Source organism: Cyprinodon tularosa, unplaced genomic scaffold, assembly GCF_016077235.1.
Source record: "Cyprinodon tularosa strain WSP-4 unplaced genomic scaffold, ASM1607723v1 ctg677, whole genome shotgun sequence".
Lineage (NCBI taxonomy): Eukaryota > Metazoa > Chordata > Actinopteri > Cyprinodontiformes > Cyprinodontidae > Cyprinodon > Cyprinodon tularosa.
Genome location: NW_024039426.1, coordinates 227087 through 245184, shown reverse-complemented (window position 1 = coordinate 245184; position 18098 = coordinate 227087). Strand labels below are relative to the sequence as shown.

The window sequence follows — 18098 nt, the reverse complement described above, 5'->3', positions numbered from 1 at the left end:
TTCCTAAATCTTTTAACCAAAAACATCCCATCAATACTGTACTGCAGACAGCAATGCAGCCAATGGATCTTAGCTAAAAGCAGTGCTGATATGGTAAAATGGCCCTGAAACATTTTTAAATAAATCTGTGCAAGTACGATCAGTCAATCTGGAGGCATTTTAGTGCCACATATTAATGGGATCCAAATGAAATCAAAAGATCTAGAAAATGATCCATTAGTTCCTTTTTGTTTCATTTTATCGTTCTGTATCTCTTTCACCATCACATATATATTTTTATCACTGTATTTATGTCTGTGTTTGGAGGTCATTGTTCATACTGATATGATATTGATAATAATTTGCACTCATCCAGCACACTTGATACAGGCTATGAAGACTGATTTTATGGCGTAAAATCATCATTTTTTTCTGGCAAATTTTTTGTGGTCTTTCTCTGACCATTGCAGTTGAATGTGTTTCACCATTCAACTGTACGGCACCATTATCTGTATGACGCCATAATAAACGCAATGCAATGCCGTTAGACTGGAGGGGCTTACATTATACCGCGCCGACCGAATCAGCGAACTCAGTGGTAAGACTAGAGGAGGGGGGCCTAAGCTGCTGCTCATTCACCGTCTGAAAGCTGTATAAACGAAATTTCTTTTTGTATAAACTTTGTGTAAACAAAATTACAATTAAGTTTTCTAAGTCTGAAGGAGGGTAAACCAGAAAAGTATGGGGAACATGTAAAAATAAACTTTTGTATTTTCTGGATTTTGAGTGAACATTTTTGTTCTTAATCTCCCAAAAGATTATATTGCTTTAAAAATATGTTGCTTTGATTAATTAATCAGCAGATATTAGTCATTGGTCATGTGGGAGTGGCGGCCTAGTGGTTAGGGCATAGAGCGTGGAGTTCTGAGGTTTTGAGTTCGGAACCCACTCCCACAGACAGCCACTCTGGCTCTCTGAGCAAGACCCTTATCTCCCGATTGCTCCCTGGGCGCTGCACAGCGGCAGCCCACTCCTCCCCAAATGGGGTTGGGTTAAATGCGGAGAGATAAATTCTCCATTGTGAAATCAATAAAGTTGAATTTATTTATTTTATGTATTTATTTATTTATTAATTATTATTATTATCACTTTAATGCTTTATGTGCTTTGGACTGAGGTGTATATTTATGAAGAGGCATCTAATCCTTTAGGACTGAGGTGTAGAACCCTGCAATGGTAAATGTGTCAAATCAAAATGACCTCCTTGTGATATTTCCCCCTTGCCTGGTGACTGAATACTTTTCCTCTTCACTTGTACTCATCCAGTTCAGGCATGGGATGCCCTTGTGGGAAAATGGCAACTTATGGTAGCCTGCCTGCTATTTATCAACTGCTAAAACAATATTGGCTCTCATAAAGAAGGCATTCTTTCGCAGCCTGGAAAAACTCTTCACACTGGAATTGTTTGGGCTAAATTTGCCAGCAAGTTTTCCATGTGCTTATCACTCAAAGCAGGTTGAGAGTAGGCAGGGTGATTTGGTGGGACAGAGGAGGTAGCGGAGCTGTTTGGCATGTAAATTAACATCAAGGCTTAGAAATCTATCTGGGCTGACTGGCTGACAGTCAGGATCAATTTTGTGAGGGCAGCGCCAGCGAGGACTTTTATTTGTTTTTGCTTCCATCTGTCGCTGCTTTTCTCACATATTCTCATCTGTCTTCACTCTTCATCAGTGTCTTTCTGTTTTCTCCTGTTTATTTTGTTTCTTCTTCTCCTTCTTTCATACTTTATTTCACCGTACAAGTTTATCTAACTGTTTTCTAATTTTCTCATTCTCAGTCATCTGGACTTAATGAAACTGCACATGGGGATCAAGGCTAAAGCTCAGATTTGAGATGAAACATTCTTATCAAGTTATTTACAGATGCCAAATAGACATTTCTGTCCAATCGGGACACACTCATTCATACAAACATAAACATTGTCTTGCACACAATTATTCTTAAAGTCTAATTCACCTGTTTTGGCGAAAGTTGCAAATGGCAAGATGAGCTGCAAACACAACCACAATGCAAACTTCAAAAGACACCAGTACTAAAAACAAATGTAACAGAAAATCATTCAAACAAAAATACTGAAATCCCTTAAAAATAGAAGCAAAAGCGTACAATCAACAAACTGAATGCGAACACAAAAGTCCTGCAACTAAAAACAAAATGCTGCAACCTCAGTGTGAAAATTATGCAAATAGTAAAAACAACAGCAAACTTTCTCCACAAAATAAAACTGCTCTGGAACACACTCAAACAGAAAACAAACAATAATATTCCAGATCATCATACTTATCAGTTAGAGCTACTTGCTTCAAGGAGCAGACTAAGCAATGCCCGTGGTACGGTGGTCAGAGAATGCAAAACAATATAACATTTATCTGAGACACTTTTATGTGTTTGACAAAGTGTTTTGTCCAACTTGGAAAAGCATCTCAGGTAAATGTAATATTGTTTTGCATTTCCCAGCCACTGTAATATTGGACAGGATGACTTATAACATTAAATGTAAATGGAAGACTTTATAATGAAAGACTGTAAAAGTGACAAAAGTATGTATCCTTTGGATTAAGAGTGAAATCCAGCTGCAATAGAACCACTTTTTACAGCACTACGGCAGTTTTGAAATGAATATTACAGAAATAAACATGCTCTTAATGATACTAGTAAAGATATAGATATAGACAGACTTATTTGTCATTTTGTTTACACAAGTGTTTGGAACAGCTCTCTGGACAATTTCATCTTTTTTAAAAGTGCAGCCTTGAAAAATAGCAAAAATAAAAAAAAAAATATATAAATATAGTATTTATATAGAAACAGTAACATGACTGTAAATTTCCAGTTCTAACTTTTTTTTTTTCTCAAAGCATGCCATAGGCTTAGGTTGTACTGCTTATCTGCAAAACAGAACATGGGCTTTTGGGGTGAGTTACAGTTTTTTTTTTTTTTTTTTTTTTTTTAGCATATTCACCATTTTATTTATGCCTAAATAAAATCCATAGAAGCCAATTGCCTTCAGACATAATATGCCCTAGCATATTAAAATCAGGGCTGCAATTATTGACTGTTTTGCAAATCGATTAATCTGTCGAGTATTTTTTTGATTAAGCCATTAATAATCGTAAAGCCAAAAGTTCCTAAGAAAAGATTTTTTTATGAAATTAAACCAGGTGAAACTAAAAGTTTTTCACTTAAGGAGTTCTGGATAGAGCATATTGACGGACTAAAAAGATTTTTTTTTTTTAATCTTAAATTCAAAACGTTTATATATTTTTTAATAATTTTATATAGTTACTGCTCTAATTGGGTTGCTCTGTCAGCTAAAGGCGTATTTTCAAGTCTCTATACTCCAGTTAATGATTAACTGATTACTAAATTAGTTGACGATTATTTCAATATTCGATTGATCACAATTAATCGGATTAATTGTTTCAGCCCTAATTAAAATAAAATAATAGAAGGTTGACTTCTTGGTTGAAGTTTAAGTTGTTGAATATGGGATGCATCAAAATAAAAACTCTCGCCGACAACAAAAAATGAGGAAATCAAGCCTGAAATAAATTATTATGGGAAATATTAACAACACAGTATTCTGGCTATTATGTGTACTTATATATAAATACACATAATAGTCTAAGTTGATATAAATCAAGGCATTTTAATCAAAAGTATCAAAATATTTATTTAACACTTATATTATTTTGTTATGCACTTGCCTTAACAGAATCACAGGGAAACCTTCTTACCTTTCAAACACACCTACTAGTGACAGAGTGGTTCAGTGTCACATTCTTCTCATATTCAGAATGATGATCGAGTTGTTCAGATTCCTATAGCATAACTTTTGTGCCACTGACCTGAGGGTCCAGCGTTTAAACTCAGACACCCTCACTAAAAACCTGTCTGTCGAACACTGAACTCTGACAAACTCTGCTTGATGCAACTTTAAAAGGTTGATAACTGACTTTTTCTTAAAGTATGATGAATATGATGACCTTGAACATTTACATGTAAAGTATATGCAATGTCCTCTTATTAAGATTCGGTGCACATTAAAGCCAGCTTTAAAAAAGGGGATCATTTTCTAATCAGTCTGCTTGATAATCTACTGGATATTTTCAGCTTGCTGCAGGGGCGGGAGTACCATTCCTCCTTGGCACCCAGCACTGATGGTTCCCTGAGACATGATAGTTTTATACCAGGAAACCCAGGTGCAATTAAAACTGTTGGTGTGTCTAAAAACCAACTAAAGCTTTCCAACCTGTCTTTCAGATGGGCTATTCTCAAACGGTTGTTGTTATAAGCCACAGCCAGCATGTTTTCCCCTTGTTTCTCAAATTTATTAGCCATCTTTCATCTTTACTGACAGGAAGTAAACTTGCATGAGAGTATAAAACATCAATTTAATTGCATACCTGCTTATTCACCTCACGTTAAATTAACATCTGGGTAGCTACCCTATCCTCTGTTAAAAAGGTATTTTACTCAAGCCTAACAGCCTGTTATCTAAACTGTCTAGTTTTTTTTTTTTTTTTATTCAGTATTAGTATAAACTATTCCATTGCAGACATGTTTTAGATTTATTTTCACAATGATTTATTAAACACAGCTTCAGGTCAAACTCAAGCTTTTAATCTTTCATGTGAGACAAACGTGCTGCACCAGGGGTGTGCCTTGTTATAAAGGGTATAAATAGCACTAAAGGTTTCAAACACCCAGTGTTTCACACATGACAGACCTAACATACACAGTAGAGGGACATCAATGAAATGGGAGTGAAGACTCCCACTGAGTAACAAAAAAATGAGTACACATAAATAATGCAATAAAGGGACGATGTTGAATGAAGACAACATATATCAGGAAATAGAGTAAAAGTTGTGTATTATTTTATGAATATTTAGAGCAAACTGTTGTCACAGATGTTGTCATATCACATAAAAAGGGGTTCCTAATGTGTCTAAGTCAGACATCTTTTTAATTTTTATGAAATAGAAACATTGTTCCATTTTCATCTTCGAAAAGATTTTCCTTCTTCCATTGTCCTTAAATAAAGATATGTGTTTATAGGTGGGACTTTTATTTAAAGTATGGAAACAAAACCCCCTTATCACACCATACTAAGACTAATCCAAGATGCAAGATATTCCTCTTTCAGAAGTATTCTGGAGTGCGTTTGTGTTTTATGTTAGACTTTAGAGTTTCTTAAATGGTTTTAGAATCCAAGACATTTCTTTGGTCAAATCATGCTGGCTAATCACACGGTGTCCTCCCAGTTCTCTGGATGCAAGAACCAGAACACTCATCTTAGTTGAAACAAACAAGCAGTATATATACATATACATAAACTGTATTCTCAAGGGCTTCACAAACATTGCTGGATTTGTTCTTCCCTTTCTGTTGAAGCCGCCCCTGCGTGTACGCCTCCAAATTGCACAAATAGGCAGGTTGCTGGGAAACAGCTAGACGTTTTTGGGGGCTGCAGTTTAAATGCTTAATGTATTTGCAATACACTCAAAAAGGCCTGGTGTGATATTTAGTAAATACAGCGAAGAGGAGGATAAAGCTGGAGCACCAGCTGATATAGTTCATTACAATAAAATTAATTACACGTAATTAATTGCAAATTGCAACTCTAGGTTTTAAAACATTGGCTTAATAAACTATCTTGATTAGGGATTCTGTTCCTGATTCATTCTTACTGTACTTGCAGAGGAATGGGTGCAAAGAAATTCACCGGGTTTAAATGACTGCTCTGCAAGTCACAGTATACAGTATCCCCCCCCCCTGCTTTAAGTAAGCCATGGTAAATACTACGGTGTATTCTCAATTTTCTAGTAGTTTTAAACAACTTTTAAATGTGAAAGTGTTTATGCTTTCCTTCTTATCCCCTTTTCAAATCATTATATGGTTGAAAAACTTATACTGATTTAAGCTTTTATTTCTGCTGTATGTAATCAAAACAACTATTTAGAAGTAATCTAATGTAAATCAGACTTCAAATAAATATTGCCATTTAAAAAGGAAAAGCTCCGCAGGATAGCAGAGGAAATTAAATGCCTCATCTGTTGTACTAATGAAATTATTCAGGGCAAACATTAACTTCTTTTTCAATTACTGTTGGAGCAATTATGGCCAAGATTTGACAAAAGATATTTAACGCTATGCGCATTCGATTACATAATCAGCTTAATTTTTCTCTCGGCTCTTATAATTCTTAAACCATCACAGTCCTGAATGGATCCCATTTTCTAATGTTCTGCTTCTTAGGAATGTTGTCAGTCATGTTTGACTTGATCTCATTTGGAGTTTAAAAGCAGCAAACTGAGCAAACTAAATGAACAGATTCATGTATGTTTGAAAAACGGTATATCTTGTATATCATCTTAAGGTAGGACTCCCAAGTAATTATTAAAATGAAAATGATATAAACTGTCAAGTCCGTTCAGCCACACTACATGCATTTTTGTATCGTCAATGAAAAGGACAGAAAAGCAGTTTCATAGAATAATAGAGAGTTTGAATAATAGAGACACTGCCAGACAATTGTTTTGGGGGACACAGCATGTTTAAACTGATAGAACTGCTGGCCTTTCTTTTAAAGCTAATTATTAAATCCACAAAACGTATTTTTATCAATAAAACTGCAGAACTTTAATTAAAGTATAAGACAAAGCAGTAATAATATTTATCAGAATCTTTGATCAGCAGATTTGCATTTGTTTGCAGCTAGATTATTCAGATGTATAAAGAGCTTAAGTAGTAGAGATTGAATAAATCTCTAAATCTCTACTACTAGTAGGCCCAGACCTTTTCAAGAGGTGCTTTTGACTCAATAAGAATGGCTCATTAAAGTGTTCTTAGACACATTTCTGTGTATGAAACCTTTTTTTAGTAACCTGGGTTGGGCTTGTTTGGTTACTTTATCCACCTTACTCTGTTTTCAATGTGTATACCAGGATAAAGTCAAATGAATTTTGGTATGACTTATAAATTAAAATTAGTATTTCAAGCTGAAAGAAAATTAGGAAAAGGCAACTGATGCGTTTGAGCCGGAGGAATAATGCATAGAGTTTGCATTATGAACAACCCCATGCAGATCATTAACACATTCTAATCCTTCATGATCTAGTTTTGGCCCTTCCAGATAATAGTTTTGCCTCCATTACAGATAATGTTGTCCTTTTACATCATGCACCTTAATCTGTTGAGATCACAGGCCTTCCTCAGCATGGTATTAGCTTTCTCAGATTCAGTTAAAGAACATATTTCTTAGATCAGACAGGCTCTAGAGGATAATACGGCATCTCTGCTGTGTGTTAACCAGCAGACTTGTCCTGCAGCACTAATGCAAAACAGTTTCTAGTACAAGGTTTACTTTAAACTGGTCCACTGAATCTATGACCAGAACAACCTATAATCTTCTCAGCAACTTTTAACAGTTACAACATTGACAAATAAAATTATCTCCAACTTTGACTTTTCCAGATGAAAACTGTCCATTAAACCAAATATATTAGCAACACTGTAGTAGGACAGCCATCACCTCTCAAAACTTTACAAGTTAATTCCCTTTAATGAAAATGCAACTCACACCTGGTGAGAAAATCGGGGGGAAAAGTTCAATATTAATAATGTGTGTGTAATATGATACAAATTCAACCACTAAACATACTTTACACAGCACAAAAAGTACATCATGCAAAGAACTGATTCAGATATTAGCACACTCTACATACACACAACACCACTAATGGACACCCTAGACATTCTGGCTCTGCTCACCACTTCAAAAAAAATTCTGGAAATAAATAATCACCATTTTATCCCTATCATTTGTCTACAGTATTCCACCACCCCCCTCCACATGCCAACTTGGTAATTTGGAAGAACTAAACATAAAACTCAAAACAAATCACAGCACAGCTACTCATTGATTAAACTCTCGCAAAGAGAACAATATTGCTTATCTGGAAAAGCCACCAAAAAAAAATTAAAAAAAATCTCCACATCACAGTTGCTAGATTCATCTGCAAAACTAATCTTGATGTAACAGCAATTATTAATACATGAAGATTAGCATTACAACTATGAATAGACATAGAACAACTATGTCAGAAAATGCTTTTAGCTGTCCCTTTCTGCCTTAGTTATTGAAATGTAGATATCTTTTTCAATCTGTATTCTCACAGAAATTCTGTAAATGATTGTGGAAAAATAGATAAACAAAACTATGAGTTGAAAATTTAAGTTGTTTGCTGCATTACAGGCTATTTTACAATACTCATCTGTAAAGAATGAACAATTGTATTGTAGATGTTAAATGTCTATGTTCCCACATTTATTTGCCATTTTGCTGGTTTAGACATCTCCAATAAATTGTACTCAACATCATCATAGGATAAGGAAAAAGGCCTTATGGTCCCCATAGAACTGTCTAGATCAGCGGTCCCCAACCGGGGTTGATCGTAATCAAATCCAGCCCGCCCCATACGATCAAGTAAAATGATACGACTGGCATAAAACCAAATACAAACAGCATAAAATAAAACAAGCCGGTCCCATCGAGGCGTAATCGGAGACAATGACAGACGAAGTGTGCTCCTGATGTCCAGTCTGCTCCATAGCTTTGTTTTGGTCGCTGTAACCGCAGAAAATCCCGCTTCACAAAGATAGGATGTTATAGATAGGATGAGTCTTAACCTGTGTCAAGAGGCACAGATGCACCGACTGATGTAATTGGGAGAGAATACCGCAATTTTTTAAATATTTTTCAAAATAAAACATCACTCAGACTCTGATCGTCGATAAATTATTCTGTGCGGCTCGGTACCAAATGAGCGACGGACCGGTACCGGTCCACGGCCCGATGGTTGGGGACCGCTGGTCTAGATGATAGGACCAATGGAAATCCTTCTCCTTTTTATCCGTTTCATTCTAAATGTGTTTAATGACATCCTTTGATGCCAGTTTTAACCATAAACAAATTCAAATTTGAATATTTTCATCAATTATGTGTAGGTGCTTCATTAAACTCAGCAACGTTCACTTTTTGTTTGAGAAAACTGTAAAATGTAATGGAAAAACTGTCAGAAATAAAGTCAATGGTTTAATTCAGCCTACGTGATAAGCTAAAACACTAAACGTGCACAAGAAATGGCAGATTAGAACCTTCTGCAGACCTGAATGTTCCACATGTGCAGAGGCCTGATAAGCACTCAGGAACCTGGCTTTTCAACTGGAGAAAGTAGAGGGCTTTACCCAATTCTGTCACATTTTGGATAAAATATCAGTGAAATGTACCTGGCATTAGTTTGGGTTTACATTACACATACATTACATTAGTCCAATGAAGTGACCCTCTCATTAAAACACATGCTGCTGGCACAATTATGCCTGACTATATCAGACTTGCCTATAGCCTTGAGGTGAGGCTGAATCTGCATCTTCTGAAAGGTCAGTGGCCTGGAAAAGGGAGGCAGAAGAAATCGAATACTGCAGGCTACTTTGAAATCCTCCAGGCACTTGTTCTCATTTGTTCCAGAAACCTGAAAATCAGTGGGTTGTTATGGCCTTCACCTCAAGAACTGCTAGCAGGGCAAATGGGGTGAGCAGGTGGGGCTATTGTCATGCAAAAGGTAGGGCAGTTGAGTCATTTGATAGACTCCAGCTCCTTTTTTCCACCCCTTTTTGCTCCATACAGATTATACTGAGCTAGAAATGATATGCAGTACTCTCCCTGTTGGTGTTTTAGTTTAAATTCCACTGTTGATGACTATCAGGCAAGTCATTGTGATTCAGTAGAAGTGGATAGATATTTGACTCAACTTGATGAGCACTAAAAGTATTTGATCTTCAATGAGTCTAACAGTACTCTGAGTGACATCCAATTAATCTGGTTTATATTTGAGTTCCCCATCATTACATTGTTTCATTACCCACTTATAAAACCATCTTATCACACCCATAATGATCTATTGTTTAATCCTATAAACCATCAAGCACATCTTAACAGAAGGATTAACAGGTGGGGGGGTTTAAGATAGGGCATTGGGAATAAGATCTGCTTTGCTATTGATTCGATATGCTCACTACACTCTACAGCAAAAGTAATACATTCAACCTAATATTTGGGAAGATGTAACTTGGGCGAATACCGTCGGCTGAATGGTGCGGCCAGTGTAGGGTGATGGATGATGAGGAGAAAGTTTTGGGATGGGCAGACACCTCTCCCATTAATCTGCAGAACAGCGCTGTCTGCCTCTGTTTGCATAGCAACACCGACTCCCCATTACTCATTTAGCTGCTGCCCATTATCTGTTTGGTGATGAAAGAGTTCTCCTCTACAAGATTTGGAGGGTGCTTTTGGCTTCCCATACTACTAGTACTGCAAGTTATCCGATGTGTCAGTCGTGGACAGTGGAGGCAGTTAATTGCAGCTCTTGCTGTATTTCATATGAGAGTGCACACAGAAATAGGAGCTACACAGCCCCTCAAAAAATGCTAACGTTTCAGTAAAGCACCTCTTTTGTTATGCTGCAATGTAGAAACCGGACGCTTCTAGTATTAATATAATAATTGCTAAAATTGAGTTAATTTCTTCACAATTTTAATGTAGTTTTACCTCTGTTCTGCAGTTGTTTGAAATTAATCTTATTTATTTTAAAAAGTGCCCTTGGGCTTTAAATTATGAAAAAACTTTTGACTTGTGGTATTTGATAATAATGGCTCATAGCAGCTGAATGAGTCTTTGAAATCACTTTTCATAATGCTTGTAGCTCAGAGTTTCCTTTACATTTGGCAAGCATTGCAGCCTTTACCACCTGAGCAGATAGCCCTACTAATTACCCAGTTAATATCGGCTTGTCATACTTGCAATACTCTATGAAGGACAGGTTGGCTAGAAAAATATTATCTGTTGCGAGGTTGTTGTAAATGTTTGTGATTTTTTTTTTTTCTTTAAAGACTTGCATATCATAAAAATCTGCTACTGGTCCATACCTGATACTGATTATCATTTACTTTTATAGTTCAAGTTAAACTTAAAAAAGAAGATAAAATTATAATATGGACTTACATTAATTGAATGAAAATGGTTGTTGCTATCATATCGTGAAAAGACAAGTTTTATCTCCTATCTAAGACAATGCAGTATTTGTTGTAGTTTAAATAATGGTTTAAACTAGATTTTATTAAGGATATTTTAATCAATACAGAAGGTTCCTTTAGATACCTGATCAGAAATCTAGACAGTCACGTGAGGATGACATTTAATAGCTATATTTTTGTTTTTTCTTCTTTATTTTCATTCCACTGTCACAAGTACAGAGCAACAAAATTTATTCTCTGCATTTAACCCATTCCCTTGGAGAGCAGTGGGCTGCCATCGTAGGCGCCCGGGAGCTGTGTGGGGTTAAGGGTCTGTGCTCAGGGACAGAGTGGCAGTCTATGAGAGTGCAGCTCGAACTCAGAACCTCAGGATTCCAAGCTCTATGCGCTAATCACTAGGCCGCCACTCCCATCTGAAACTATGTGTTCAACAGTCACGTCTCTGACAACCAAAACTACCCATCACTCAAAATAATTCATCATTCTGCCAGCTTTGGTGTCCGAATGAAGTCTGCAAACCTTTTTCATTTGACAAAGCCAATTTTTTGTTAATGTATACGCAATAAAACAAGCAGAATTTATACCCATGATCTTATCCTGGCTTGATATGTTGAAAAATGACTTCTCTAATGCCTCTATCGCCAAGTCATTATCCTAAAAGGGACATAAGAATGCAATCTGATTAAGATCAATTATCATCAAAAATATAACTCAGTCCGTAATAAATCTGTTTTCCTTCTATTGTCATATTTACTTGAAGGGATTTATTTCTTAATGAAAATAAAAGAATCAATAAACTTGCTGGGGAAAAAAACTTGAGCAACACATGCTCGTCAAACTAAACTTGATGAAATCAAACTGAGAGGAGATCTATTTGTGGAGCCCCTGCTGGTGTCCTCAGGCACATCCCAGTGTTTTCTTTCTCCATAGAATCAGCAGGATTCCTTTTTGCTCCAAACACTAATAAAACAATGCCAATAAGCATGAAGGGTAGCGAATTACTTGGATAACGGCCTATTCTTTATATTGTATAAAGTAGATCATAAATTGTTCAAATAATTATGCAGATTTGTGGCTGTTTTTACTTACAGGCATAGTTTTTTGTCTTTGCGAGCTCTTCTGTTGCCTCTTAGCTTTTGTTTTCAGTTGTTCTGTGGCTCATCCTCACAGATTGTTCTTTTATGAAGCCCCCAAAGACTCTTAGCAAGAGATTAAAAAAACAATGTTTGCCAAGCTTTTATTTTTCTCTCTTCTGTTTGTCCTGTAGTCAGTGAGTGTAATAATCTTTGAGAAGCATTAGGTGTTATGTTTTCACTTATGGTACAAATGTATTCAGAATTGTTCTTAGTTTTACCTTATCAGTGGTTTGGATCATGTTTGTACATCCATCCCATTGACTCTTACACCTTAGATTAAAACTCTGTCAACCGCATGCTGGCATCACAGTCTTCTATGTAATCAAAGGTATTGGGTAGATTTTTACAAGTAGCTACTTGGGCATATTTTTGGCTGTAAAGTTGCAAACATATATCATTTTGTTACTTTGCATTGAGGTATTGGAGACTTTAACTCAAACTGCTACCAAAGCTTTTAACTTGACACCAGTATCAAGAATACTTAATACTTGATACCATTTTTGACTATGCAGATAAAAAAATGTGTATACTTCTTTTTGTAAGATAAATTGACAGATGAACAATGGAAAGAGTTTTTCCCCCCCTCCTAATTAATGCAAAACTAATGTGTCCATGGTAAACCAGGAAGCATTTATATAAAACAAAGATTAAAACATTAACTTTTGTTAAAAAAGGGTGAAAATTTGTTCCAAATGTTTATATCCATGATGAAATATGCCCCCTGGATTTAAGTGCTGAATAATTTAGTGGAAACTAGGTTTCTAATCAATGATGTATTACCTGTTTCTTCATTTTTCTTACTTGCTTTTTATTATAAAGACTGCTTTAGCTTGAAGATAATTGGTATGTCATTGTAGAATAGCCTTTTCACTCTCTACACTTATTTTAATGAGGGCACTTTTTTCCTCTATATTTGTCAATCGACATCCCAAATGCATCTCCGAAAGTATCTTATGCAAAAAAGATATATTTCCGTATCTATCAACACATGCTGAAGATTCCCACTCATCCAGGTCATAGTCATTCCAAAAAAGTTACCACTGGACTTTGTATTCCAAGTTTGAAGACGTTTCGCTTTCCGTCCTGGAAGCTTTTTCAATTCAAAATGTCAGAATTAGCATTGAGTTCCAAGCTTTATCGAGATGCCCAGCAAAGCCTTGTTTTGGTCCTATTAGGTCTTTCCTTTGCAGCTTTTCACTGCTCACTGCCTCCTCTTTTGATTTTTCAGGCTATTGTTCTAAATTTTGCCATTATTTCCCATTTTCCATTCTTAAGATGATAATTTTTCATATCCATATTCCAGAGACCTGCCTAATTATGTAGAACAACTTATAAATGTAAGTTTTCCTTAAAGTAGGATTAACTATAAAACCATGAAACAGCCCTGTCACACACAATTAATTGTGAAGTTTTGATCCAGGGAGTTTTAATCAGAAGCTGACTGTTAATGCCACACAAATCCTTTTGATGGATCTCCTATTTAGATGTGGTCTGACACCATTCTTAGTTTTTGCAGCTTTTGAAAAACAAAAACAATTGTGTCTTTGTTTGTTGTAAAGGTTTATTTATCAGTGTAATGAGCTTCATCACTCACATGTAGTCATTATTACTTTATTTGTTTTCTTTCAGGATGTCCAGTTGACCGTAGCAAGAAGAGAGAAGTGGACGGGATTGCATCTCATTCTCACATTATCAAACCTGCTCCAGTCAGCGGTGGTTTTAAAGGAGGACCTCTGTCACCCAGAAACGCCCTCCAACTCAATGGTCAGTGCATCCTGTTAAATATGTTTCAAAAACCAAACAGATGCATTTGTTGCTATCACTAAGAACAATTTTTTAATTGTGAGGTTACAATCTAATAACATTTTGCATCCAGCTTAACGCATACGGCATCTGTCACCATTACTCTTTGTATAATCTGAGATTGTCCCCGCTCTCCTCTTATGTTTTTTTCTTTTTAATGACGTACTCAAAACTTTAGACAGAGCCATACATAAAACAAGGTGTCTAGTGACCCATGTTTGTATTAGTTTGGCCTAGATTAATGTAGTTAACACGTAGAGGCCACCAGATTTCTATGTGTAATGATCAATGCACTCATAATGCCATGCACTCTGACGGGGCTGACAGGTTGTGTGAAAGAAAAGCAGGCCCAGAGCATAATATATTCCTTACCGTGCTCAAAAGAGGCATTACGGAGTTTTCTAATGATACTGCCACCTGTAACCATAACACAGTACTGCAGGGTCTTCTGCTCATTGTCACACTCATTGTTATATATATATTACTTTTTTCCACTTACGTGGAGTTGCCATTGGTATCTGAGTTGATGTGGATGTCGGTTGCTTCTGAGTATCCACAAAACCCATATTGAATTTAACTCTTTGATTGTTTGCAAGGTCTGACTCATCTAACATGGATGCATTTTCAGGGTTCCCGCGGGTCCTTAAAAAGTAATAAAAGGCATTGAATTCTTCAAAATAAAACTAAGGCCTTTATTGGTATTAAAATTTCTTAAGTTAGTTGTTCGTAGGTCTTATTTTTTAAAACATCATAAATAGGATTATTTTTATTACGATTTATTTTTCTAATCTAAATAAAAGATTAAAATTGAAAACATACATGAGGCACAGTGTATTTTGTGCAAGAAGTCATTCAAGCTCGGAACGATGGGAATTAAGGCAGGGGACTCGCACATGCAAAGCAGGAAACACAAAGTGTCAAAATCAAGTTACCGAGAAACAGCCGGTATTTCTCAGTTTTGTTCCACCCTTGTCTCTACAGCGCCTCCACTTATCAAATCAAACATACTAAGAAAACGATACAAAGAAAAATAGCTGCAAAACAGACTTAGCACTGGTTATGTTCTGGCTTTAAAACTTATTTGTTTTGTTCCCTGCTAAAACAAAGTTTGTGAATTCAGTTAAATAATTGTTAAAATATATCTGTCATTTGTGTGTTTTTAGCTTTCTTTCTGTATGGGAAGCTCTTCAAAATTTGAAACATTAGTGCAGTGGCTTATGTTAAAATAAACCTTTGGGTTAAGTTGTCGCAAGCGGGTTTTTCTTGTGTTTCTTGTGAATTTGGTCTTACATTTTTATTTCAAGTGGCATTAAAAAGTCTTAAAAAGTCTTGAATTTAACTTGCTTTATGCTGTAGGAAACCTGATTTTACGTCACATCGACCGAACAGCACAACAACCTCAAACCCGAAGTAAATACAGAAAATTAGGCCACAGGTTTATAATTGCATCAAAGCTTAACTACTGAGGTGTCAGTCTGCTCATCAAACTATATTTTAATTAACAAGGGTCTAGGGTTGTCAAAAGTATCGATACTCAAAAAAGTATTGATACTAAAACGTTGTATCCGGATACAATACTCGTTTTTTAAAGTATCGATACAGTGCCACCACCAGTGGCACCTAAACAGTCATTCATCTAAAGTGCAGAATAGAGGAAAATGCACTTTCAGAACACTGTGTGATTGAATAATTCTGTGCACTTTTCAGTTTCAGACTTTTTTTGTAAGAGGTGCAGCTGCTGAGAATTATTTTTGTTTTAACCGGATTGGCTAGTGTCATTGTTATGTGTGCAAAGCATAGCCAAGGAAGGAACACTTAATTTTAGTTTTGTAAGTTTTTTTTACCAAGCTTGCTTAATATTGTGCACAGCAAACAACCTCAAAATATTCTTCTTATTGTTTATTGTATTTATTTATTGTATTTTTATTATTAATGAAAATTTGTGTTGATTTTTGGAGTCTTTGTTTTTATTCTTGTGGTATCGAAAATGGTATCGAGTATCAAATATTTTCCTTAGTATCGGTATCGAGTTGAAAAGTTTAGTATCGTGACAACACTACAAGGGTCAAGCAAATAGGGTATTTTAAAGATATATTTCAGTAAAAATATATCTTTAACAGAGGGCATCAGACGGTTATTTTGAAATATAAATTTTTTGCCAAATCAGTCAAGCTGATCTAATCAATAGACAAGACTACAGTTACAATTTTAGTAGAGTTTACATGAGTGGTTAAAATGTTTGATGGTATAGGAGTTCTTGTTCTTTCCCAAAGATCAGCTATGATAGAAATAGTTTTAAGTTTCGTGATCCAGTGATGCCACCTCTTCTTGCGGTTCTCTAGCAGAGAGCTTTAAAAAAAAAAATGTTTTCACCCTGCTGAACTCATCCAGCAAGGTCAGCATGCAAAAAGCATCTGCAATTATACCCCAGGGGAAAGAGAAGTCCATGGCTACTAATGAGAAATTTCTAAGTTCTAATTACCCTAAAAAAAAATATGCAGTATAACTTAAAAACATTTTTCAGTTGTGTTAATTTTAAAGGCTGTCTCACATGTGTTGTTTGTTATAAACAACCGTTTCCTTACCTTGATTTAAATAACAATGTAGTCAAATTGAATGTTTTATATTTCTCAGTTTTCAGAAGGAAATTATGCTAATGCAATAACAGGTGCTTTTATTTCTGGACTTTAAAGGGCACCAACAAGTAATCTGAATCAGATAATTTCACATTTTAGCTTCTCCACTCAGCTGTCAGTGTGTGTCTGAGCCCTTATTTGAGTGGAGGCCCAGCCACAGAGGAATTAATATCTTTTATTTGGGCACTCACCATGCTGCTGCCGCCTTGATCAGCTCACCCAGATACATTTCACATTCTTTCTGCTGGCTGCACCACCGAACCACTCAATTTTCAGGCTAATTGAGCTTGCAGAGGCGTCTCTAGTGGTTAGCCACAATCCTGTTTGTGTTTTTTGACTGTGTGTGTGTGTATATGTGCACAAGCATGGCCTTAGCAAAGGCGCACAGACACACAGGGGGGAAACCAATTTTTCCCTCAATTAAGCGAGCCATCATCAGTCAACTGGGCTGCTGTTGGTAAATTTGCCTTGAATTTTAACTATTTCAGAAACTCACACATTCCCAGTTAGAGGCATCACGTTAGACATATAAAACAAGCGTAGAATTGCTTAGGGTGATACAAAGCGCGTCTGGCAGGTATGGAATTGCAGATTGGCCTGCAGAGAGGATTTGTCATTTCTCGCCGTAACCAGAGCACCAATAAACCGATATGCATTTCAAAGCTGAATGCAGGTCAGATTTTATTTTCAAAATAATATTTACAAATAGTTTCACTTCACAATCACTTCACAGACTGCCGCAATCAGTTACTCACACCTACTGCTATAAACGAACACAGGCTGTTTACCGTTTACTAAGTCTTCCACATATCTTCCCCACCGCAGCCTGCCTACTTTTAATCTCCTCTACATTCTCTGCTTCCTTCACTTCACCTCAGCGTGCCGGTTAAGCATACAGTGTACCTAAATGCTTTCACTGGAGCCCATTCATAACAGTAAGACAGAGTGTGCAATGAAGTCCCACACCACTGGGTTGTGTGTGGGTGTGTGTGTCGCTTTCCTGCCCCACTTCTTCCTGCCTGTGGCTGTGAAGGATAGCCAGACACTATCGGGTTAGCCCACTGGCTCCCAGCCTGATACCGCTTTGATAATGAGACTTGGAAAAAGGTCTAAGAATAAGGAGTCATACAAGGAGGGGAAATCAGAGAAGAATAGCAGACATCAAAGGATTTATTTGGAAGCAGACGCCCTAGAAATATAGTTCACAGAGAAAGTTTTATGAAACTCCAAATTAAATCAGGATAAATTAAGTCCATAAAAATGGCAAGTGTTCATTTATCACTTTTAAATAGTTTAGCCTTTCCTTTCATTTCTTGTTCACATTTTTTTCTTTTCAGTCATGTGCTTTTGGAGAAAACCTTGGGCATGTTAGCCATGCATTACA

General features: G+C 36.2%; 1 protein-coding gene across 1 annotated transcript in view; it reads left to right on the top strand.

Moving 5' to 3' along the window:
* The window catches only part of nphp4 (nephronophthisis 4), a 259600-nt gene that overhangs the window by 204822 nt on the left and 36680 nt on the right, over positions 1–18098 (top strand). Inside the window, exon 18 of the mRNA XM_038267561.1 lies at positions 13905–14039. Within this exon, the coding sequence (XP_038123489.1) occupies positions 13905–14039 (135 nt within the window). The remainder of the gene's footprint in view (positions 1–13904; positions 14040–18098) is intronic.